Source organism: Cydia strobilella, chromosome 14 (genome assembly GCF_947568885.1).
Source record: "Cydia strobilella chromosome 14, ilCydStro3.1, whole genome shotgun sequence".
Classification (NCBI taxonomy): domain Eukaryota; kingdom Metazoa; phylum Arthropoda; class Insecta; order Lepidoptera; family Tortricidae; genus Cydia; species Cydia strobilella.
The window spans coordinates 16,809,628-16,836,489 of NC_086054.1; the positions used below are offsets into that span (position 1 = coordinate 16,809,628).

At 39.1% G+C, this 26,862-nt stretch overlaps 2 protein-coding genes across 2 annotated transcripts in view; one reads left to right on the plus strand and one right to left on the minus strand.

The window, feature by feature from the left end:
• LOC134747320 (RNA-binding protein 28) overlaps window positions 1-26,862 on the plus strand; it is a 384,741-nt gene that overhangs the window by 65,337 nt on the left and 292,542 nt on the right. The gene's annotated exons all lie outside the window — the stretch shown is intronic.
• LOC134747311 (toll-interacting protein-like) lies at window positions 297-26,746 on the minus strand. Its single transcript, XM_063681940.1, has 8 exons — window positions 26,564-26,746; window positions 24,081-24,203; window positions 11,911-11,986; window positions 10,721-10,832; window positions 9,799-9,913; window positions 8,437-8,523; window positions 7,620-7,793; window positions 297-5,441 (listed from the first exon to the last, which is right to left on the minus strand). Exons 1-8 carry the CDS (start codon window positions 26,615-26,617, stop codon window positions 5,331-5,333), a joined length of 852 nt encoding a protein of 283 aa, XP_063538010.1. The 5' UTR covers window positions 26,618-26,746; the 3' UTR covers window positions 297-5,330.

The following is a 26,862-nucleotide window of genomic DNA, read 5'->3' on the forward strand; positions in this document are numbered from 1 at the left end:
ACGTAGGTCTATGTTGCTCTGTGGTCTTTGACCGATTAATCCGTCTTTGGCGTAGGACCTGCGGTGCCGATATATCCGTCATTGGCGTCCAAAAGGTTAACCCTTCTCCAGGCCGCACCAATCATTCCAATTAGCTTTGATGATTCATTTGAAGACAAGCCTCGAAAGTACAATCTAATTTGAATCTTAAAACGTAATGCTAAAGTTGAAATTCTGTTGGCGAGTATGTGGTGCATAAATGGTACTATGCTTGGAAATGGGTTAACAAGGTAACTGGTAAATAAAAGTCCAATAAATAAGTAGTTAATAATTTATTTATACATTGTAAAATTACAAATAAATACAACAATAATATTCATTTAAGCATTGCACCGACGGCAAATAATTTGGCACTTTAGCTGACAAGCCTTGGTTATGTTATGGGTATATGTGGCTTTCCATCAGAGAGGGGTCCTTATTCTTCATGTACAATAAGAAATTTTCTATCACAATTGCTGTTGTAATTTCTGATGGAATGGCCCTTATTGCCATTAAGCATAAGGACCCTTCTGTGATGGAAAGCCACATTTTTATTTTAATATGCCATGAAAACAATAACGTGACATATGAATCAGTTCAACCACTAAATAATCAACATTATGTAGGGTATCATAAATAGAGCGTGTTTTTTTCTGAAAAAAATTCTTGCAAGATTTTTTTATAAAGTTTAAATTAAAAGTAGGCGCTACTGGACAAAACACAAAATAACAGAGTTAAAATGGGGCATTTTCTATGAAAAGGGACCTTATTGTCGATGGCGCTTACGCCGCACAGCGTCGCGCGGCATTGTATTTATATCGGAGCATCGTTAATAATGGCGTAAGCGCCATCGACAATAAGGTCCATTTTAATAGAAAATACCACAAATATAGCTTACAGGTCTAATACACATTACCATATTTTATATAATGTCTTCCGTCAGCGATCTAAACCTATACAACAATAATTATAAAATTATTTAACACTTCTATCTGTCGTCTATTTCATAACGTGTACGTAAAGTGTTATCTACAATTCTGTGTCTAGTGAAACATCCTAACTGGTTCCGCATCCAATGTAAAGACTAGAGATGGACAGAGAGATAAAGTTTGCCGAATACGAATATTCGACCGAATTATTCGGTTCATATTTAACATAACATACTAATAAACCATTCCATTCGCTTCAATTATGTACAGTTGAAGGCAAAAATATCGATCCAGACAAATGGTTCAAAAATATGTGTGTCTAAGGTGTAAGAGCGTACACATATTTTTGAAACTTTTGGGAATGTATAATATATATTTATGCCCTTGACTGTACATATTAAGCAGCTAAAGTTGAATCGCTCCTTGGCAATTGTCTGGAAATTAATGTACAAATAATCAAAACGGGTTACCCTCATCTGGCAGAATATTATTTGTCAGAAATAACATTTCGCATAACACGTATCGCAGAAAACTTTTAGTCGAATGATAAATAAATAAATAAAAAGCCTTTTATTTACAATTTACAGTTTGTTTACATTAGAAGTTTTAGCGTACTGGTTAGTAAGTTTCTTATAGTTAGTGTTAGGTTTATGTATTCTATTTACTATCGATTTATTTAATTTGGACCCCTCTTCGGGTGTAGGCCTCCTCCAATTCTCTCCATTTCTGCCTGTCTTCCGCTTTGTTTAGCCAGTCTTTCCCTGCAGTTTCTTTTATATCGTCCAGCCATCGTTTATATGGCTTTCCTACTTTCCTTTTGCCAATAGGGCCTTTAAGTCGAATAATACTTTCGCATAAATATATACTTGCCATAATAGTAATTTCGCATAATATTCATTTGACAGAATTTTCTAAATGGGTTAGAGGTTAGGGTTTTCTGCCAAATAATATTATGCAAAAATATTAGCGAAAAGCGATACAGTGTTGCAATAAGAAAAACATATTAAAAAGTATTTGCCGAATATTCGGCACTTTAATCGAATAATTTGGCCGAATACGAACACTTTAAAACTTGCTGAATACCGAATAATTACGGAATATTCCGCCCATCTCTAGACCGACCGCCTTATAGAGTGTTGTATATATTTACATTTGTTAAATATACCAAACAAATAACCATTTAATATTCTACTGTAATGTTGAATTTGGTGTTATTGCCAATAAAATAAATTGAGCAAAATGCTTTGTCGATGCTCGAAATTAATATAAGTAGGTAAAAAAACTTAAAATGATTAAAATGTTATAGGTATCAATTAGCAAATATATCAACAATTTTCTCGTTTACGACGTCATTATGTATTATTTGTGACGTTTTCAACCAAAAGGTACCACATTGTCGCTTGTCAATAAGGTTGATTTCAAATTGAAGCTATATGGAAACAGCGCCTTATTGACAACCGACAATAAGTACCCTTTTGGTTGAGAATGGCACATTTAATTGCTCCTCTACACGATGGGCCATCATACTAGCCCACTAAGATGGGCCAGCGTGTAGAGAGGGTAGTGGTGTCGGATGGATTATGGCGCGGCGGGATGGCGATGGGATGGCCAGGGTGTCGGTTTTTCGTCCGCACATCAAAGGTAGTGGGCCAGCGATGGTGCGTAGAGTCAGACCAAGAAAAGTGTGCAACAATTTTGATAACACACGCAGTGCAAGTGTTATTTTAAACGTCAAACTTCTATGCAATTATGACGTACAAATAACACTTGCACTGCGTATGCTATCAAAATCGTTGCAGACTTTACTTTGTTTAACTCTACGCATCAACGTGGCCCATTCCATAGTGCGTGCTCTCAAGTCTCTCAACCATCGCATGGCCATCTCGCTGGTCCAGCGCTGGGCCATCGTGTATAGGAGCCATATAATAGAGTAGTAAAAATGTGGAATGTGAAATAATCCATTGCCTTGGGATTGGGATTATTAAAAACTTTAATGTCATAAACAAGAAAATAATTGTTTAAACAACGTTTTCTTTGACAATTTATAGTATTTAAAAACTTAGTATATAATGTTGATTTAAATAGACTGATTTCTTATTTGATGTTACTAATAGTGCAAAATGAAGCTATTATTTATAATAATAAGGCCGATTATTTCTATAAAAAGATTAAAAAGCGTCTTTATATCTGAACTATTTGTGGTATTTTCTATAAAAAGGGACCTTATTGTCGGTGGCGCTTACGCCATTATAAACGATGCTCCGATATAAATACAATGCCGCGCGGCGCTGTGCGGCGTAAGCGCCATCGACAATAAAGTCCCTTTTCATAGAAAATGCCCCATTTGCTAATTTTGCTATTCTTGTAAACGCGGTACCTATTGTAGACTAAAAATGTTAAACTTTTTGGGGCTTTTCTATCGTTTTCAACATAGACAATATAATACCAAGATGAGTAAACGAATGAAAAACTTTATAGCCTCAAATTTGACAGCTGATGTAGATGGCGTTTTAATAATAATGCAGTAACTATGTTGTCGAACGCAAACGTTTGACAATCCCAATGATACCGTACAGCGCCATCTACTTACACTGTCTTTACTGCTATATTTTGTACTACTTGACGAGTCAGTATTCTTTTGTCTATGCTTTTGATTATAATTTTCCCCTATTATTATTAACGTTTTTGTAATGAGTTTATACAGCTTATTTGTAACATGTTCAACCAAAAGGTACCACATTGTCGCTTGTCAAATAATGTTGATTTCAAATTGAAGCTGTATGGAAATAGCGCCTTATTGACAACCGACAATAAGTACCCTTTTGATTGAAAATGGCACATTTAAATCTAAATTCTTAATCTGATTAAGGTAATGCTCTTAAAGCCGCATATACATGATAAACTTTTGTTTATGTAGAAATGAATATGTGTCGTTTTCAAGCAAAAGGTACCACATTGTCGCTTGCCATAAGGACGCTCTCACAGGTTTTTTTGTAAGATACAATCAATTTTCGTCCTTATGGTAAGCGAAAATGTGGTACCTTTTGCTTGAAAACGTCACATATGTTACTTGCTTATGTACTTTTGTTATCGAACAAAAATTTACCTTTAATATGAGACTCAAAGAGAGAGATGTAAAAGCGGATGCTAAGCGCTTATATTATGTAAGTATTGTATAATACTCGAATATGACACTGAACGTATACTAGACGATATAAGTTTGAAAGCATATTTAACAGATTTCAAAAATTAAAAATGTAAAACGTTTCAATGGCTTTAACCCGAGTTTGGTGTAAAAAAAGTGTGTGCGTGTAATCTTTACGCGCTTCTTCTTCTTCTTCTTTTAAAATTATGGCTTCATCAGCCCAGTGGGACTATTTCGCCAGTATCAAGGTATTAAGAGGTTTAAAAACGACAAAAATTGTACGGTTGTACAAGACAGTGTACGGTGATTTGTTAGCTCATGTAAATCGATAGCTAGACTTTACAAGAACGTTTAAACGGTTAAACGCGCTTCAAAATTAATTCTCCATTCACTGCACACTACCACATTAGTTTACTGTATAATAAGCTATCGATATTACACTTTAAACAATATTAATGAGCAAAAAACAAAGTAATTAATCACGATGCTAACTATCAAGATGGCGCTCGAAGCGCGATTGAAGTAAAACTTCTTTGACGATGACGTTTATCGCTATGTTGGCACTTTGACGTGTGTCACTACTGAGCGTTACTTCCGTCAGAAAAAAATCTGAGTTACCATCTAGTCCAGGGATGTTGCGAATATTCACATCCACATCCGCAACCGCGGAACTTCCGCATTATTTTCAACATCCGCATAAAATCGATGCGGAGCTTAGTGCGGATGCGGATGTAGAACAGGTAGGTACAGGAACATCTTAGCGGCGGTGTAAGTGCTAGGTATTTTCGTCATTAGCCAATAGGAATCTCGTTTCGTTATTGTGATTCGTCGATCGAGCACTTGCCTATGACGGACAGCGAAAAGAAGTGAAAAGTTTATTTTATTTGGACCTTAGTATAGTAATGCGATTTCCAGGCACCTATATTCTTGTTCAAATACTAAGTTTCGTTTTTTTTTTTAATAAAAATTACTACAGTGTAATATTTGACGTTTTTTATGTACCTAATCTCGACATCCGCATCCGCAACATCCATGCTCTAGTCGCGCCTAAAGAAGTTTTACTTCAAAAATCTATTATTATCTCTATATTAAATCTTGCCAGGATTTAAAGACTTATGCTTGCACCAAGCTCCCTTTGTTTGCAAAAAACAACGCTAAGAAAATGAACCATTAAGAATTAATTTGAAATATAATGTAACATCGGCGAGTACCGTCCAGTGTCCCGTTGTGTGACGTCACTATTCGGACATCTGAAGGAGAGAGTTGATGGTGGCGTCCTTGTCACCGTGGTTCACTTCCAACACGGACTTTATCACCTCCTTGTCCATGCTTGGGAACATTTCTTCTATCTGTAATTGCAAAAAAAAAATCAAAATATTTATCAGTACGGTTTTTACTCACTATTATGTTTAGTCGCTTTTGGCGACATGTTTCGGATTCTTTGGGAATCCATCCTCAGCCACATCATCATCCGCCGCGGACACTCGTGCCTGAGGATGGATTCCCAAAGAATCCGAAACATGTCGCCAAAAGCGACTAAACATAATAGTGAGTAAAAACCGTACTGATAAATATTTTGAAATATGTCTCACGATAGTTTAAGTGCAAAAAATTTTGGCAAAACATTCCATGATACGTGCTTTTTATCGCTGACTGTACTTTTTTAGGGTTCCGTACCCAAAGGGTAAAAACGGGACCCTATTAAGACTCCGCTGTCTGTCTGTCACCAGGCTGTATCTCATGAACCGTGATAGCTAGACAGTTGTTTTCACAGATGATGTATTTCCGTTGCCGCTATAACAACAAATACTAAAAACAGAATAAAATAAATATTTAAGTGGGGCTCCCATACAACAAACGTGATTTTTTTGCCGTTTTTGAGCGTAATGGTACGGAACCCTTCGTGCCCTAGTCCGACTCGCACTTGGCCGGTTTTTCAACAGGCAACTAGTACTCATCGAGACAATTCCAACAAACCCACACACAATCAGGTTGCGTTGTTTTATCACAGAGTTCCTATGGGCACATCATTAGATTACCTCGATGGTACCATAACATTGAATTCATCTAATTTACATATGGGGCATTTTCTATGAAAAGGGACCTTATTGTCGATGGCGCTTACGCCGCACAGCGTCGCGCGGCATTGTATTTATATCGGAGCATCGTTTATAATGGCGTAAGCGCCATCGACAATAAGGTCCCTTTTTATAGAAAATACCACATATTAATTTTGTATCAAGTTTTGTCTGCGAACCATGCTATTAAGCTTAGAATAAATTTAAAAGTGGAAAAATTTCCTGGCTCGGATGAGACTTGAACTCACGACACCGGATCGCTATTCAACTTGCAAGATTTGACCCGTACAAATACAAACATATATAATTACATCAAAGAGGATATAATAGGATAGAGCGGTACTGTCATAGTAAATTTTGTAACCACAGTAAATTCACTGCCATCTATCGACACACTTTAAAACTAAAAATGATGATTTATAAAAATACGATAAAATGTATTTAAATATGGATAAATGATTTTTTCCCCTCACTAGCTCGGAAAGTTGTCTTTTATCCTTCAATACAAGCGGGGAAAAACGCGTTTTATCCACTAGTGGGGAAAGTAATTTGACCTTGGATGGAGCGTGTTTAAGTAGTTTGACAGATAACAAAACGTAAATCGTTTATGATAGTGATTCGTTCGATATTAATTATCATTAAATAAATGGTTTGAGAATCTAATGAAAAATACCAAATTTAGCTTTATTTAATGATTTTAAGTCATAAACCTTAAAATTCCATAAGAAACGTTTGTTTTTTTATAATGATGTTAAATATAATTCTGAACGCACAAGTTGAGTCGATGCAATTTCAAAACGCATCGTTGACATTTCATACGTCAGAAAATGTCAACATTGTCAACAATTTTTTTACTAAAAAACTTTTCTCACCGACTCGCGTAAAAATACACAACTTCCAGAGTTTTCTGTTATAATATCGTAAAGAAATGAGTGATTCCAGTGATGAAGATGATCTAACGCCTGTGGATGTTGCATTTTCCTCGCTATAGTGAGGTGAAAAGTTTTGTGTTATACACGGGCGCAAATGTATTTTACTTCTCGTGTGTTGAAACACTCGCTACGCTCAGGATTCTATTTTAGAACCACTCGCTTCGCTCGTGGTTCACCTATAGAATCCTTTCGCTTACTCGTGCTTCAATTCTACACTCGCGGGTAAAATACAACTTTGCACCCTTGTATAACAAATAACTATTTTTTAATCGCATTAATTATTTTTATGATTTTGACCCATGTCGTTTCACTGATATGCGCCAAAATTGTTAAATAACGAAACCGTCAACGCCCTCTATACAAGAGTAGGCCAAAGGTAGTGGCGCCATCTGATCGAGAATCAAATTTTCGTGATTTTCGAGGCACGTTTTTTCCTTAGACTGTATCCATCTATTACGGAGTTATGTCTATCTTTGGTTACATACATTGCAAGTTAAATAAAAGCTTGTAAGCGTACCTGTTGTATCTGTTCAGGTGTGATAGGGGGCGGTGGGGGCGGATGGGGCCTCTGCTGCGGGGGCTGCGCGGGCACGGGGTGCTGCTGCGGGTACACCGGCATGGCGGCGTAGCCCATGCCCGTGCTGGGCACTACCAGGACTGGGGGGAAGGTTGCCACGGCCGCTGGTCCCACCTGAAAAAAAAAACAGTCACTTTAATTTGCCTAAGCGAAAAAATTAAGATTGAAACCAAAGAGGATATAATATTATAGAGCGGTACTGTCATTTCACAGTAAACTCACTGCCATCTATCGACACACTTTAAAACTAAAAATGAAGATTTATAAAAATGCGATAAAATGTATTTAAATATGGATAAATGTTTTTTTTATTTTATTTGGATTAATTATTTTTATGATTTTGACCCATGTTCTTTCACTAATATGTAGGGGCTTTTCATAAATGGTGCATCTGCTAATATTGTCGCCCGGCTGACGGGACAGAACAACGGCAAATATAAACAAAGAATTATTAATGAATTTTATGCTTATTATTCTTGCTTTGCAGAAATATGAAATAATCTTGAAATTAAGATTATTTCTAGGTCTCTTCTATTGACAGTTTCACTAACTTCTGCTACAAAACTGGTGTATAAACATTGTTTTTATTTTATTTTTTTATTATTATAAACTGATTGGCGATTGGCCCTAGACACACCTGATGAAAAGTGAAGACAGGACCTAAGATGGAGCTCACCGGTTCAGTACCTATTCACTCTTGCTTTAAAGAGACCGAGGTCATATTGATCAGGGAATACAGAAAAAAAAAATAACTTACAGAATAACTGAGGACGAGGTTGATCATGCCTTCAACACCATCGCCCTGCTTCCCGTTCAGCGGGTACCAGTCCTCATGCGTCTCGCCCTGTCAAACAACATATACACATACATCAGGGATGTTGCGAATATTCGCATCCGCATCCGCAACCGCGGAACTACCGCATTATTTTCAACATCCGCATCCGCATAAAATCGATGCGGAGCTTAATAATTGACGACCGGTCTGGCCTAGTGGATAGTGACCCTGCCTGTGAAGCCGATGGTCCTGGGTTCGAATCCCGGTAAGGGCATTTATTTGTGTGATGAACACAGATATTTGTTCCTGAGTCATGGATGTTTTCTATGTATTTAAGTATTTGTATAGGTATTATATTTATCGCTGTCTGAGTACCCACAACACAAGCCTTCTTGAGCTTACCGTGGGACTTAGCCAATTTGTGTAAGAATGTCCCTATAATATTATTTAATATTATATTATATTATTAATGCGGATGCGGATGTGAAACAGGTAGATACAGGAACGTCTTAGCGGCGGCGTAAGTGCTACGTAATTTCGTCATTAGCCAATAGAAATCTCGTTTCGTTTTTCTGATTCGTCGATCGAGCACTTTAGCCTATGACGGACAGCGACAAGAAGTGAAAAGTTTGATTTATTTGGACTTTAGTATAGTAATGCGATTGTGGGGCACCTAAATTCTTGTTCACAGACTAAAAGTTTCGTTTTTTTTTTAATAAAAATTACTAAAGTGTAACATTTGACGTTTTTTATGTGCCTAATCTCGACATCCGCAACATCCCTGATATACATTAATAATGCCAAACTATATTAAAATGTTCTATTCATTTTCAATAAAAGCTATCTCCGGCGGTCCTTTTCTTTCAACACACACATACTTGCCGAGAAATTCTAACAAAGCCAAATGACAAACGATGTACGTAGTATTACCTACTTTATTTTTGTGAAAATTACTCAATATTGACTGGCCCCGACACTCAGACGAAAATAAACGAGACGATAAAACAACGCAAACTAATTGTGTTTTGGGGTTGTTAGAATTGTCTCAACCAGTATTAGCTACATGTGGAAAGGAAAGTACAGTCAGCGATAAAAGCTTGTGCCTACCAGACATGAAATTTTTACCAAAAATATTATTTATGCTTCCTTCTAGCTAGATCAAACTGAACTTTGAGCTAAGCACTGACAATGATTGTGATGATTACACAATAAATAGTACCACGCACGACTACCGCTAGCTTCAATCACGACGGAGTCCGGACGTTACAATGATCTCTCTCTTCCTCTCTCTTTTATCTAGAAGTAGCTTTCGCAGCCATTCCCCATGAATTATTTTTGACTTACATTAAGCACCGCCTGAGGAATAGTAATGTGAGTCCAGGCGATCAGCTCGTCCATGGTAAAAGAGCACTCGTCAAAGATTTCCAGGTACACCGAGTTCACACCGGGGGGCAGCAAGCTGAAACAATCATGTCATTCGCACTGCTGTGTGATGTACAAGTATAATGGAGCTGATAGTCTTCTACAAAACCTCCCAAATAAATACAGACTTTAAAAAAACCCGGCCAAGTGCGAGTCGGACTCGCGTTCCAAGGGTTCCGTACATTACACAATTTAAACAATGTATCTTTTATGTGAAATGACTAAAAAACCCGTAGGGGTCGGATCAAAAATTAAGTAATTAAGTCCGACTCACGCTTGACTGCACATTTCTAATAGGTTTTCCGGTGATCTATAGGTAAAGATATATTTTGTGTATTTTTTTTCAAAGTTTTGACCCAGTAGTTTCGGAGATAAATGGGGGGGGGGGGGACTGGTCACTTCTAAACAATTTATTTTAAAATTATAAAAAAAAAATTGAGATTCTCACAACGAGCTCTTTCATTTGATATACTGTAACACGACAAACTTTATTTTTTAATTTTCTCATTTACCCCCCAAAAGTGGCCCCCGTGTTTAAAATTAATTTGTTTACGTTACATGTCCATTTTTGTCCATTTTTAACTTAATTGGTCCAGTAGTTTCGGAGAAAATAGGCTGTGACAAACGGACAGACAGACGCACGAGTGATCCTATAAGAGTTCCGTTTTTTCCTTTTGAGGTACGGAACCCTAAAAAAGCACTAAATATTTGGGGAAAATGGGTAAAATGGATGTACCTCTTGCAAGTCGATCATCGGCCCACAGCGAAGATCGGTTTTGGCCTTACGGGGCCTGATGATGACGATTTTATGATATATACATACGATACACATTTTATTACTTACCAGTGTATGACCTTATTCCAGCGAGGAGTCTTGCCGCCACTGGGGTCCGTGTGGGTCTCATAGATGCAGTGCCCCACGCGGAGACGCACGTACGGGTCCATACGGGTCAAACCTGTAAAATATCCAACACACACAAAGGTTTAAGACACGCAAATGCCAAATATAGTGGCAACAAATTTAAACGCACGAATTCGGATCTCTGTGACACCAGAAAAATAGGATAAAAAGGTACTCTTTATGAAACGTTAAATCGATTTGTAATCATTAATTCTTATTAGTAGGTAGACTGTAGAATAGAAATTTATCAGCAAAATGACTTTACTGTAAATACTGTAATGCTAGTAATAGGGATGTTGACATGAATCGCGAATATATAAAATGTTATGTTTTTACCATAGTAGGGAATATTAGAATGCTGAAAATCATATTTTCAATCATATGCGTAGTAAATTAATTAAAAATATTTAAAATAATGCCCAGCATCACGTGACTGCAAACGCAAATCGGAGCGCGCATGACGTCACGGCGTGAGAAACAAGCACACACAAGTTGTCAAACCTAAATAAATAAAAAAATAAAATAAAAATAAAAACCTGGTGGTCCTCTGGCCAGGGGTCGGAAACCGGTATTTGCTCCATACAAAAATACCGGTATTATTACGTTCTTTTTCGTTCTTTTGTTTATAATTTCATTTCTAATGGGACGTTTTAATAATGCAAAATTGTTTCCTAAATACATGATTCAGTCCTACGTAATGAGCATAAAAAAATTCAAAATATTGGGCTATTTCGGGGTTTTAAAAAAATACCGGTTCCGAGCCCTGCCTCTGGCACCGACAGTCGTTTGTTTATCGCATCGTTACGTCATCCAGATCACGTGACAGCTTAGAGCGTTTTTGCGCGAAATTTAAATTCTGAACTAATTAACGTCGATTTTTTTTTATTAATTATTTTTTTGCAATAATTACGTACCTATCTATAAAATGAAAACAGTTCTAAAAAATTGGCAAATCCCTATTACGTAAGGTAATTTAGGTAATGACAAGGTGATCAGTTTAATCATACCTACTCTTTGACTACTCGCCAAAATAGTTCCTTAATCGTTTTAAAAGTTATTAATCTACTATTCTAAAGTGGAAGATTTGATATTGCGAAATTCCTTAGTTAATAATGATAACAACACATTCTTACCATAGTTTTTAACCAACTTTGCCTGAGCTATGGTGATACTCAGCCTCGCTGTCAGTGGCGGGCCTGCAGCGGGGACCTAAAAAAATATTTTAGCCTTCAAATGTTAGACAGTGCATGTACAAGTTTTCTTTGACAGACTAAAATTACTTTGGGAAACATGTGGAGCACAAATCAAATCAAATACAAGATGAAGCATGTGAGTCAGTACTTTAGTAGTTTAGTGTATAGTCATTATCTAATCTCATGAATGACTCATCTTTGTATTGTGGAACTGAATCTAATATGTCATTGACTGATACAATAAATATCATGTACAGTCGCCATCAGATATATCAAAGCGCCCGAGGTGCTCAAAATATCTGAACACGCACTCTAACGCCTTGACAATAAAGGTGTGTTCAGATATTTGTGAGCACCTTGGCCGCTCCGATATATCTGATGGCGACTGTACAAGAGTATAAATATTAGAGGTTTTTCTTTAATGATTTTATTTGAATCATATATGTTATTCCCAACATGAAATTCCCATGACCAGTGTAATGTGTGTTAAGTTGTTAACATTTTATTGTTTTAATTTTTTATTAATGATGAAATGTTAGGAGGAGTCAAGAGACAAATTAAGAATTAACACGAAAATTTGCATCATAAACCGTAACCGTATCTGAATAAAGAAATTATTTATTTATTATTCATAAATGAATAAACAGCAAAATAAGAAAAAATGGGAATTCACATTACTCATGTTGTGCAATTGTTAAAAATAAACTTTAATTGTCTATTCTCTACATCGGATATGTACATGACAACACTAAATGTCATATTCGTTCCTCTTCTTGTCTATGGCTTGATGCCGATCGCCTGCCTTTTACTTGTGCCGTCCCATTTTATTTTTACTTTAATTCGTTTTACACTTTTTACACTATATTAACAATAATTATTAATGTCTAGAAAGGCCTGTAAGTGATAGTAAAATAAAACTCAATCAATACAGTCGCCCAGCTTTTATTTGAAGATCTCTCCAATCACGTGGTAACCCGCTGCCAGTCTGTCCAACAGGTTTTACGGCCCAAATATATTGGAAGAGTCGCATTTGAAGCTGCAAACGAAATTGTGAGTACGAATTAATTGCAAGAATGGCTCAAAATCTGGCAAAAACGGCCAGTGCGGGCGGCACCGTTAACATAACCTCAATAGAGAGATTGACTGGTATAGAAACGTATATTTCTTGGAAGTTTGCGGTAAGGATGGTGTTAACTTTGGAAGGGCTTTGGAAATGTGTCGAAGGCACTGACACCGATGCGGAGCGCGACGGGAAGGCGCTTGCGCGTATTTGCTTGTCGCTTCAGCCAGCTTTATATCAGCATGTAAGAAACTGCCAGACGGCTAAAGAGGCTTGGGTGAAGCTGGCTGACTGCTATGAAGATAAAGGGCTATACAGGCGTGTGCTACTTCTGCGCCAACTACATCGGGTCGAATACAGAAACTTTGCTTCTATGTCAGAATACATTGATAACGTCATGTGCTTGGTGCAACAACTGGAGGACATTGGTAAGAAGGTGGACGACGCTGAGGTGGCGGAGATCCTTTTGTCAGGGCTGCCACAAGAATACGACGTAGTTGTCTCAAGCCTGGAAACCGCATGCCTAACCAATAATCTCAGCTCGGACACAGTCCGAATGAGACTTTTGCAAGAAGACCACCGGCGCAATACTGAAGAAACTTCTTCAGCTTATACTGCAAACACCCTTAAAAAGAAGAATATAGTTTGCACATTTTGCAATAAAAGAGGACATGTGGCGAAGCGATGTTTTAGAAGAAAAAGAGAGCAGGCTGGTCGACGGGAAGCTGAGGGGCACACCATGCTTGCCACCAGTGTTGGCCGAACGCTAATGCCATTAACCATTAAAAATTAACAATTAAAAAGGTTAATGGCCATTAACCATTAGCCATTTAATTCGGATTAAAGTTAATTCGGATTAAAGTTAATTCGGATTAAATTTTTGAGACGTTAATGGCCATTGAAGTTAATTCGGATTAACTTTAATTCGGATTAACTTCAATGGCCATTAAAGTTTCAAAAAATTTATTAGAATTACTCTCAATTGCATCAACGTCTAATAAAATTACATTCGTGATATTTTAAAATGAGACAGCAAAATGACCCTGACTGAACCCTGGCAGTAGTAGCAGTACCTACCTACTACCTAGTAGAATTCTGGTTTGGTGCAACACAGACATACGCGGTTTTGGTCATTTAAATCGTCTTGATGAGCACTTCGGAGAGCCGTACCCACGATAGAGCTGATGCTGAACCCTGGCAGTACCTAATGGATCTAAGGTTTGGTGCAACATAGGCACACGCTGTTTTAGTCATCCGACTCGTCTTGATGAGCACTTCGGAGAGCCATACCCATGATAGAGCTGATGCTGAACCCTGGCAGTACCTAATGGATCTAAGGTTTGGTGCAACATAGGCACACGCTGTTTTAGTCACCCGACTCGTCTTGATGAGCACTTAGGAGAGCAGTACCCATAATGGAGGTGATGCTGAACCCTGGCAGTACCTAGCGGAACTAAGGTTTGGTGCAACATAGGCACACGCTGTTTTAGTCATCCGACTCGTCTTGATGAGCACTTAGGAGAGCAGTACCCATGATAGAGCTGATGCTGAACCCTGGCACTACCTAGTGGATCTAAGGTTTGGTGCAACATAGGCACACGCTGTTTTAGTCACCCGACTCGTCTTGATGAGCACTTAGGAGAGCGGTACCCATGATAGAGCTGATGCTGAACCCTAGCAGTACCTAGTGGATCTAAGGTTTGGTGCAACATAGGCACACGCTGTTTTAGTCACCCGACTCGTCTTGATGAGCACTTAGGAGAGCAGTACCCATAATGGAGCTGATGCTGAACCCTGGCAGTACCTAGTGGATCTAAGGTTTGGTGCAACATAGGCACACGCTGTTTTAGTCACCCGACTCGTCTTGATGAGCACTTAGGAGAGCGGTACCCATGATAGAGCTGATGCTGAACCCTGGCAGTACCTAGTGGATCTAAGGTTTGGTGCAACATAGGCACACGCTGTTTTAGTCACCCGACTCGTCTTGATGAGCACTTAGGAGAGCAGTACCCATGATAGAGCTGATGCTGAACCCTGGCACTACCTAGTGGATCTAAGGTTTGGTGCAACATAGGCACACGCTGTTTTAGTCATCCGACTCGTCTTGATGAGCACTTAGGAGAGCAGTACCCATGATAGAGCTGATGCTGAACCCTGGCAGTACCTAGTGGATCTAAGGTTTGGTGCAACATAGGCACACGCTGTTTTAGTCACCCGACTCGTCTTGATGAGCACTTAGGAGAGCGGTACCCATGATAGAGCTGATGCTGAACCCTGGCAGTACCTAGTGGATCTAAGGTTTGGTGCAACATAGGCACGCGCTGTTTCGGTCATCTGACTCGTCTTGATGAGCACTTAGGAGAGCGGTACCCATGATAGAGCTGATGCTGCACCCTGGCAGTACCTAGTGGATCTAAGGTTTGGTGCAACATAGGCACGCGCTGTTTAGGTCATCCGACTCGTCTTGATGAGCACTTAGAAGAGCAGTACCCATGATAGAGCTGATGCTGAACCCTGGCAGTACCTAGTGGGTCTAAGGTTTGGTGCAACATAGGCACACGCTGTTTTAGTCATCCGACTCGTCTTGATGAGCACTTAGGAGAGCAGTACCCATGATAGAGCTGATGCTGAACCCTGGCAGTACCTAGTGGATCTAAGGTTTGGTGCAACATAGGCACACGCTGTTTTAGTCACCCGACTCGTCTTGATGAGCACTTAGTAGAGCGGTACCCATGATAGAGCTGATGCTGAACCCTGGCAGTACCTAGTGGATCTAAGGTTTGGTGCAACATAGGCACGCGCTGTTTAGGTCGTCCGACTCGTCTTGATGAGCACTTAGGAGAGCAGTACCCATGATAGAGCTGATGCTGCACCCTGGCAGTACCTAGTGGATCTAAGGTTTGGTGCAACATAGGCACGCGCTGTTTTGGTCATCTGACTCGTCTTGATGAGCACTTAGGAGAGCGGTACCCACGATAGAGCTGATGCTGAACCCTGGCAGTACCTAGTGGATCTAAGGTTTGGTGCAACATAGGCACGCGCTGTTTTGGTCATCTGACTCGTCTTGATGAGCACTTAGTAGAGCGGTACCCATGATAGAGCTGATGCTGAACCCTGGCAGTACCTAGTGGATCTAAGGTTTGGTGCAACATAGGCACGCGCTGTTTTGGTCATCCGACTCGTCTTTAGGAGCACTTAGAAGAGCAGTAACCATGATAGAGCTGATGCTGAACCCTGGCAGTACCTAGTGGATCTAGGGTTTGGTGCAACATAGGCACACGCTGTTTTAGTCATCCGACTCGTCTTGATGAGCACTTAGGAGAGCAGTACCCATGATAGAGCTGATGCTGAACCCTGGCAGTACCTAATGGATCTAAGGTTTGGTGCGACATAGGCACACGCTGTTTTAGTCATCCGACTCGTCTTGATGAGCACTTATGAGAGCAGTACCCATAATGGAGCTGATGCTGAACCCTGGCAGTACCTAGCGGAACTAAGGTTTGGTGCAACGTAGGCACACGCTGTTTTAGTCATCCGACTCGTCTTGATGAGCACTTAGGAGAGCAGTACCCATGATAGAGCTGATGCTGAACCCTGGCAGTACCTAGTGGATCTAAGGTTTGGTGCATCATAGGGACACGCTGTTTTAGTCACCCGACTCGTCTTGATAAGCACTTAGGAGAACGGTACCCATGATAGAGCTGATGCTGAACCCTGGCAGTACCTAGTGGATCTAGGGTTTGGTGCAACATAGGCACACGCTGTTTTAGTCACCCGACTCGTCTTGATGAGCACTTAGGAGAGCAGTACCCATAATGGAGCTGATGCTGAACCCTGGCACTACCTAGTGGATCTAAGGTTTGGTGCAACATAGGCACACGCTGTTTTAGTCATCCGACTCGTCTTGATGAGCACTTAGGAGAGCAGTACCCATGATAGAGCTGATGCTGAACCCTGGCAGTACCTAGTGGATCTAAGGTTTGGTGCAACATAGGCACACGCTGTTTTAGTCACCCGACTCGTCTTGATGAGCACTTAGGAGAGCGGTACCCATGATAGAGCCTTACCACCTACCTTAGATCCACTAGGTATTGCCAGGGTTCAGCATCAGCTCTATCATGGGTACAGCTCTCCTAAGTGCTCATCAAGACGAGTCGGATGACCAAAACAGCGCGTGCCTATGTTGCACCAAACCTTAGTTCCACTATGTACTGCCAGGGTTCAGCATCAGCTCCATTATGGGTACTGCTCTCCTAAGTGCTCATCAAGACGAGTCGGGTGACTAAAACAGCGTGTGCCTATGTTGCACCAAACCCTAGATCCACTAGGTACTGCCAGGGTTCAGCATCAGCTCTATCATGGGTACCGCTCTCCTAAGTGCTTATCAAGACGAGTCGGGTGACTAAAACAGCGTGTCCCTATGATGCACCAAACCTTAGATCCACTAGGTACTGCCAGGGTTCAGCATCAGCTCTATCATGGGTACTGCTCTCCTAAGTGCTCATCAAGACGAGTCGGATGACTAAAACAGCGTGTGCCTACGTTGCACCAAACCTTAGTTCCGCTAGGTACTGCCAGGGTTCAGCATCAGCTCCATTATGGGTACTGCTCTCATAAGTGCTCATCAAGACGAGTCGGATGACTAAAACAGCGTGTGCCTATGTCGCACCAAACCTTAGATCCATTAGGTACTGCCAGGGTTCAGCATCAGCTCTATCATGGGTACTGCTCTCCTAAGTGCTCATCAAGACGAGTCGGATGACTAAAACAGCGTGTGCCTATGTTGCACCAAACCTTAGATCCATTAGGTACTGCCAGGGTTCAGCATCAGCTCTATCATGGGTATTGCTCTCCTAAGTGCTCATCAAGACGAGTCGGATGACTAAAACAGCGTGTGCCTATGTTGCACCAAACCTTAGACCCACTAGGTACTGCCAGGGTTCAGCATCAGCTCTATCATGGGTACTGCTCTTCTAAGTGCTCATCAAGACGAGTCGGATGACCTAAACAGCGCGTGCCTATGTTGCACCAAACCTTAGATCCACTAGGTATTGCCAGGGTTCAGCATCAGCTCTATCATGGGTACTGCTCTCCTAAGTGCTCATCAAGACGAGTCGGATGACCAAAACAGCGCGTGCCTATGTTGCACCAAACCTTAGTTCCACTATGTACTGCCAGGGTTCAGCATCAGCTCCATTATGGGTACTGCTCTCCTAAGTGCTCATCAAGACGAGTCGGGTGACTAAAACAGCGTGTGCCTATGTTGCACCAAACCCTAGATCCACTAGGTACTGCCAGGGTTCAGCATCAGCTCTATCATGGGTACCGCTCTCCTAAGTGCTCATCAAGACGAGTCGGGTGACTAAAACAGCGTGTGCCTATATTGCACCAAACCTTAGATCCACTAGGTACTGCCAGGGTTCAGCATCAGCTCTATCATGGGTACCGCTCTCCTAAGTGCTTATCAAGACGAGTCGGGTGACTAAAACAGCGTGTCCCTATGATGCACCAAACCTTAGATCCACTAGGTACTGCCAGGGTTCAGCATCAGCTCTATCATGGGTACTGCTCTCCTAAGTGCTCATCAAGACGAGTCGGATGACTAAAACAGCGTGTGCCTACGTTGCACCAAACCTTAGTTCCGCTAGGTACTGCCAGGGTTCAGCATCAGCTCCATTATGGGTACTGCTCTCATAAGTGCTCATCAAGACGAGTCGGATGACTAAAACAGCGTGTGCCTATGTTGCACCAAACCTTAGATCCATTAGGTACTGCCAGGGTTCAGCATCAGCTCTATCATGGGTATGGCTCTCCGAAGTGCTCATCAAGACGAGTCGGATGACTAAAACAGCCTGTGCCTATGTTGCACCAAACCTTAGATCCATTAGGTACTGCCAGGGTTCAGCATCAGCTCTATCATGGGTACGGCTCTCCGAAGTGCTCATCAAGACGATTTAAATGACCAAAACCGCGTATGTCTGTGTTGCACCAAACCAGAATTCTACTAGGTAGTAGGTAGGTACTGCTACTACTGCCAGGGTTCAGTCAGGGTCATTTTGCTCTCTCATTTTAAAATATCACGAATGTAATTTTATTAGACGTTAATCCAAATTGAGAGTAATTCGGATTAATTATTTGACTTTCATGCCCATTGAAGTTAATCCGAATTAAAGTTAATCCGAATTAACTTCAATGGCCATTAACGTCTCAAAAATTTAATCCGAATTAACTTTAATCCGAATTAACTTTAATGCAATTGGTTAATGGCGGAACTAATGGTTAATAAAATTGATCAATGGTTAATTAAAATTAACAATTACGGCCAACACTGCTTGCCACTGCGTTCTCCGCGACTGCGGCTCCTGACTTCATCGTGGACAGTGGTGCTTCGTGTCACATGGTGAATGATGAGAACCTCGCGTTGGACATAAAGAAACAGTCTTGCAACATTTCAGTGGCCAACGGCCAACAAATCCATAGTGATTCTATTGGTAAGGTTCCCATCTCTTCAAATGTCACTTTGCAAAATGTAATTATAATTCCCAGTCTTTCAAATAATCTAATGTCAGTTGCTCAATTGACTCAAAAAGGTTATGTTGTTGTTTTTTCCAAAGATGATTGTAATGTGTACTCAGATGGTAAAACTACAGGCAACCTAATTTTCTCAGCCAAAAGGCTTAATGGTCTATATAGGTTAAAAGTTCAGCAAGATAGGTTCCTACCCCTGGCAGACTCCAAGCCCCTTCATACTAGGCAGGGGACAGTGAGTGCCTTAAAAGCTGGACACTTGCCCTTGGATCTCTTTCATAAGAGAATGGGCCATCTTGGAATTGCAGGTATGCGCATGCTCGGTGATGGTGATCAGTGTTCTGGTGTCGTATTTCAGGGCAAAGAAGAGTGCCTACGCAGCTGCGTTCCTTGTCTGGCAGGCAAGATGCATGATGCATCTTATCCTGTGGCAAGTGCAAGACGTGCTGCATCACCGCTGGAGCTGATCCATTCCGATGTCGCTGGCCCAATGCAAGACAGCACATGGGGCGGCGCCCGTTACTTGTTGACATTTACTGACGACTACAGTAGGAAGACCTTTGGCTACTTGATGAAATCTAAAAATGAGGTGAGTTCCCATTTTATTAACTTCAAAAATATGGTTGAGAAGCAAACGGGTTTGCATATTAAAGTCCTTCGTTCGGATAATGGTAGAGAATACTGTAATAATGATCTTACCAGTTTCCTTGAGAAGGAAGGTATTATACATCAGACAACAGTGCCTTACAGTCCAAATCAGAATGGCGTCTCTGAGAGAATTAACAGGACTTTATTTGAGAAAGCACGTGCTATGCTGCAGGAATCGGGTTTGTCGAATCGCTACTGGGGGGAAGCTGTCATGACGGCAATATATCTAAAAAATAGGAGCCCTACTAGTGCGCTATTGAACAAAATTCCTGAGTGTGTATGGACTGGATCACCAATAGATCTTAGCCATTTGCGCGTGTTTGGCTGCGTGGCTTATTCTCACATTCCTAAACAAAAACGTCGTAAGCTAGATGCCAAGGCTAAGCCATACATTTTTGTAGGTTATGGTGAGACTTGTAAGGGCTATAGGCTGAGTGATCCATCTGACCCTCGCGTTGTCATTTATTCAAGGAGTGTTTCCTTTATTGAAACCGAGTTTTATGGAAAAACCAAGCAGGCTGAATCAGGCGAGGCCAATAATAATAATTTTATTTATTTAGACAATGGAGCTTTTCATCAGAATAATTGTACTAATGGAATTTTAAATAAAGAAATAATAGTTAATGATAAAATTTTCAATAATGAAATTCCAAGTGATAAAATTAACTGTGATATTAGGAATAAGTCTAGTAATAACTCCAATAATAATTCTAATGCTAGCTCTTCTGATGTTTCAGATGCGGAAATAACGCCACCTCCATGGTCTCCGCTGTCTGACCAGTACTGTACTGGCGAAGACCGCTCCTCTGATGAAGGTGATGTAAATCCAACTCTGCCGGAGCCGGAGGGTGCAAGTCAAGGACGAGGGCTGATTACATCATCAGCTGATGATGCATCTTACCCTCAACGCCCCGTACGTAGTACAAGAGGTAAAATGCCGCAGAAATTGGACGACTACGACTTATCCACGATGCTAGCAGAGGCTAGTTCCAGTTCATTAGACGATCCTATTTCCTATGAAGAAGCCATGAGTTCACCCGACAAAGAAGAATGGTGCAAGGCAATAAAATGTGAGTATGATGCTCTTCTTAGAAACGGTGTATGGGAATTAGTTGACCGTCCAAAGCAAGCTAACGTCATTAAACGTAAATGGGTCTTTAAACGTAAATATGATGCCGCTGGTAAATTTAACAAGTATAAAGCAAGATTGGTTGCCCGTGGTTTTACCCAAAAACAGGGAATAGATTACTCAGATACTTTCTCACCTGTTGTTAGACACTCAACCTTGAGAATTCTCTTTTCTCTAGCTACAGAGCTTGATTTGCAATGTAATCATATAGACGTTACAACAGCTTTTTTAAATAGTGAACTGGATGAAACTATTTTCATGGAGCAGCCTAAAGGCTTTAGTACTGAAAATAAGATATGTTTGTTAAAGAAAAGCATATACGGCTAGATGGCGTTTTGTCTCTATTAGAAAAACATTTTGAGATTCGACATTTAGGCCAACTTAAAAATTGTTTAGGCATGAACGTTACTAAACAAAAAGATTCTTTAATTTTAGATCAATCAGACTATGTAAAACGCTTATTGGCTAAGTTTAATATGACTGAGTGTAAACCAGTTTCCACACCCATGGTTGTAAATTGTAAGCTTGATAAGTCGGACAAGTGTTTAGATGAAAATGTATATAAATATAGACAGCTATTAGGGTCTTTAATGTACTTGTCAGTCTGTACCCGTCCAGACATATCATATGCTTGTAGCCAACTTAGCCAATACAGTACTTGCTTTGATATGGATCATTGGCGTGCTGCTAAACGTGTATTGAGATACTTAGCGGGCACAATAAATTATGGACTTTACTTTTATAAAGGAAGTAATTTAAATATATGTGCCTATACAGACGCAGACTGGGCCAACAATCTATATGATCGTAAGTCCTACACAGGTTTTGTCATTAAAATGGGTGGCAATGTTGTTAACTGGGAAGCTAGAAAACAACGTTGCATAGCCTTATCGAGTACCGAATCGGAGTACCTAGCAATTGGTGATGTATGCAAAGATATATGTTTTGTTCGAAACTTCATGTCTGAAATTATTGACAAAACTATAAATGCGGTTGTATATAATGATAACCAAAGCGCACAGAAATTGTTACTCGTAAAGGAATACTCACACAAAAGGACAAAACACATAGACTTGCGCTACCATTTTGTTAAAGACCTTATTCAACAAGGTTTAATAAATGTAAAATACCTACCAACTGAGAAAATGGTAGCAGACGTGTTAACAAAGCCCTTAAGTACTATAAAACATCAAAAATGTATATCTGAGTTGTGTCTTGAAAATGTATAATGAATAGGGTTATGCTATTAGTTTACTCAATTTGTTTTTGCTCTATGTACTTATATAAAGATAGTCATGCATGATAATATTGTAATCTGCTAATGCCTATTTTGTAATGTGAACTCTATCCTAGGTAGAGAATAAGGAGGAGTGTTAAAAATAAACTTTAATTGTCTATTCTCTACATCGGATATGTACATGACAACACTAAATGTCATATTCGTTCCTCTTCTTGTCTATGGCTTGATGCCGATCGCCTGCCTTTTACTTGTGCCGTCCCATTTTATTTTTACTTTAATTCGTTTTACACTTTTTACACTATATTAACAATAATTATTAATGTCTAGAAAGGCCTGTAAGTGATAGTAAAATAAAACTCAATCAATACAGTCGCCCAGCTTTTATTTGAAGATCTCTCCAATCACGTGGTAACCCGCTGCCAGTCTGTCCAACAGCAATTACCCACAAGATTGTGGTTATGATGATTCCTAAATCAACTTAAATCAAGAAGTGTATGAGTATTGTCTAAATATATTAGTCATCGATAACATGAATATGAATATATGAATATATGAATATGAATATAACACTACTACTACAATAGATACTTGTAATTCATAATTCATTTATTGCTTATTATCATGTGGTACAAAACAGATGTTACATTAGGGTACGTTCACACATGAACCCTGTTAGGGCACAGCAAGTATTTCTTAAAACTAAACTATAACTATGTACATAAATTAGAATTAACGCATTTATATCAATAACGCATATATATTATTTTATACTTATTTTATTATATTAATTACTTATTATTTTATTATAATTTTTATTTTATTTTATTATAATCAATTATGTACTTATTTGGGTACTATTTCAATAGGTACATATAAGTATTGATTTATTTATTTATTGTAAAAAGTTTATAATGATTGGTAGTCGTGCATATTGCTTCGCTCGAAAGAGCGGAGTGTATAACTGAGCCAGAACCCTTACGGTTTATTTTTTTAAGTTTTGTTTTTTATCGTAATGTTGCTTTTTTGTATCTCCTGTGTTTCTTCTGTTTTAATATGAGTGTATTGTGGCAAACGAATGAATGGTTTATCTATCTATCATATTAAAATAAATAACACTGGTGAAATCTACTCCGGAGATGACTTTTCATGATTGTGATAAAATCATGATTGTACATACTTCCATGCAAGGGATTTTCTTGTCACATTGCAAGCCACTGTTGCTTTAAATTATCTATTTGAATATTGCACCATTATATTCATATATTCATAATATATTTATTATATTATATTCGTTTTATAATATTACATGTCAATTGTGTATATAAAATAATTTACAATTTAATAAATTTAGTTAATAATAAAAGTAAAAATAAATGTGATTAACTATTCATTAATTTAACATTTAGGAACTCTTCCAAAACTATAAAATGTGTGCTCGAGAAGCCAACTATTAAGTTTTCTTATAGGTCTTAAACGTATCAAACATATTAAAATGCATCACTAACCTGAGCCCCACATAGTTGTTGCTGTAATGCCAATGCGGCTTGATAGTCTGCATCCATGGCATTGTCTGCAGCAGTCTCTCCGTCAGCCCGCAGGAAACCAGCTGGTAGTGGGCCCAGCAACACCTGTTACAAATTAGTAAAATCTACTTTAACTTAGTTCTGAACAGGTCTAAAATGCAAAAAGCTCATCCCTGGAAATCCAGCTGGTACACTTTGGGGGCACTGGAATGACCTACATATGGGCACAGTGTATAATTTAATGTAAATAGTTAATTGTAATTTTAATTGTAATGCTCTTATACTTTAGATTTTAATAACATACATAACAAATTACATATCTAAGCATAAAAAAAAACATTAAAAGTAATTGTAATTGTAATTTTAATTTGATTTCTAATCTAATTGTAATGTAATGTAATTTCAATTTATTATATGTATTATTAAGTTTAATTTGTAATTTTTATCTATGGGTTTTTTGCCTGAAATAAACATATTGATTGATTGATTAATTGAAAACGTAACAAAGCTTGCCAGCTACTCATCTACATTCAAATATCCACCATAGGCTGCTTTTCCACTGAGACAGAGATGAGGTGAAAAGGCACCCACAGTTTTCTTGTGCATAAGCAAAACCGTTAATTTGATTTTATACTGTATGTGTATAAGTGCTCATGTTAGGGGACAGTGTTGGTTAACGTTAATTGCAATTAACCATTAATCAGTACAAATTGAACCGTAAACTGTAACCGTCCGTTATGGTTTACGGTTCAATTTGTACTGGTTAATGGTTAATTGCAATTAACGTTCGGCCAACACTGTTAGAGGACACAAGTGCTCATGTAGGGGAGAGGGATTGTAAAAAATGCCTCTGAAAGTACAGACATGTTCCCTTGATACAGTCAGCGGCAGAAATTGCTAAGCAGGCGATGTGGTAAAAATTACCTTGACATGCTCTTATTTTCTTAACAATAAAGTCGCATTAAGATCGTTTTAAATACCTCGCCTGCTTATCAACGATTGCTGCTAACTGTACAAAGTTTATTTATTTATTTATTATTTTTATTCACACAAAATAGGCGCCGTAATATGACGTCGAGTTGCGGAAACCAAGCCTGCGAAAACCTTAATTTTACTTATTGAAAAACTAGCGACCCACCCCGGCTTCGCACAGGTTACACAAAACCTTTTCACTGGAGTCTTCAAAAGGTAACAAATATTTTATTATCAAGCTATTAGGGACTGCTTAAATATTTAGCAACTCTGCATCATCATTCGCTTGCCCTTGTCCCATCCACTTGGGACCCGTCCTTAAAATAGTAAAAATGAAAAGCAACAATTTTAGAGGAACGTAGTTGGGTGAGTATAAGGTACCGTTGACGGGTAGACTTAGACTGATTTATTAAATCATAATCAAGTGTTTTATACATCTCTAATCTACGGCGGTACAGACATTATCTTAATCCAATCAGCATGTGCTCTAACCTATACTAAGTTATCGACACGCGCCGATAATATTTTGCTGACCGCCATAGTACTCCCTCCTTAGTCAACCGGTATGGTTGACGACCAGGTCCTTCGCAGGAGCTGTCCTGAACAGGATACGATTATTGCCTAAGATTACGATACGATTATTTCACTTCCACAACGTTATAGCTTCAATCACGGCTCCGCGAACTTGAAAATGAATTGCTGCGGCATGTCTCGACGCGTGTTGCGTTGACAGTAATTTCCTCGCGCGTGTCGCGTATTGTGCTTGCTTGCATTCTTGAGTGCGGCTTCAAAACAATTATAATATGTAGCTGGCATGACTTCATACTTTTTGCTGACCGCCATAATAATATTAGAAAACTTTTATTATGTAAAACTATTTAAGGAAAAATAAAGGCTTAAATAAACGTACCTCCCTCCACATTTATTCTTAATACCTTTCTCATCACATAACTTTCATGCCCATACCACGGCTAGGCGATTTGCCCTACCTTTTTCTGTATCATGTATTATATTTAGCAACTCTGCATGTTATAGTGTGTTTAGTGGCAATTAAGAATAAGAATAAATTTATTGAGAATAATTAGAAAGTGGCATGCACAAAAGGGTGTCCGGTAAGACCCAAACTAGGCTGAGCCTGTATCTTGGGACTATAAATTAGTCAGTTGGAATTTATAAAAACACAACCATTTTCAGTAAACCACAGCCTAGAATTTAAAATATCCAGGTCAAGTGGAAATCAATTATCCTAAGCACATTGAACTCACGTAAAACCTAAGCGCCCGAAACTGAGAAATCTCCAGAACATTCATGATATATATACTGATATTCCAATAAACAAAATATTAAAACTTGTTGAACTGGTTCCGTAGTGTATACCGATATTTATGATAGGCGCAATAAAGTATTTGTAATGATTCACTCGCGCAAGGCAAAACAATTTTATTGCCATACTCTCCTCCGAGTAGGTGTTTCACCATAATTTTAGGTCTTACCCGGCGTCGACGCTCCTCGTTTCTATCACCGTCGTTTGGCATCGTAGAAGTCATGTTTAAATAGCACTTTAAAATAATCCACGAAGTTGATTCACCGATTTATTTTCTTCGACAAAGACGAACGAAAATTGATTTGACAGCGACGGAATATTTATTTGGCTTAGAGATGAGAGTAGCTGATTTTGACTTTTGTAGGTATATCGATATTTTAAGATACACGTATAATATTTAACCACTAAGCCCGAAGATCAGAAGAAACGGGCATGAAGTAAAATCGAGATTTTCTTTCTAATAAATGT

Coding starts and splice junctions, on each gene's coding strand:
- LOC134747311 (XM_063681940.1), bottom strand. CDS start 26,617: ATGACTTCTACGATGCCAAACGACGGTGATAGAAACGAGGAGCGTCGA. Junction 24,204..26,563: donor ACGAGGAGCGTCGACGCCGG/GTAAGACCTAAA, acceptor AATTTGTAACAG/GTGTTGCTGGGCCCACTACC. Junction 7,794..8,436: donor ACCTCGTCCTCAGTTATTCT/GTAAGTTATTTT, acceptor TTTTTTTTTCAG/GTGGGACCAGCGGCCGTGGC.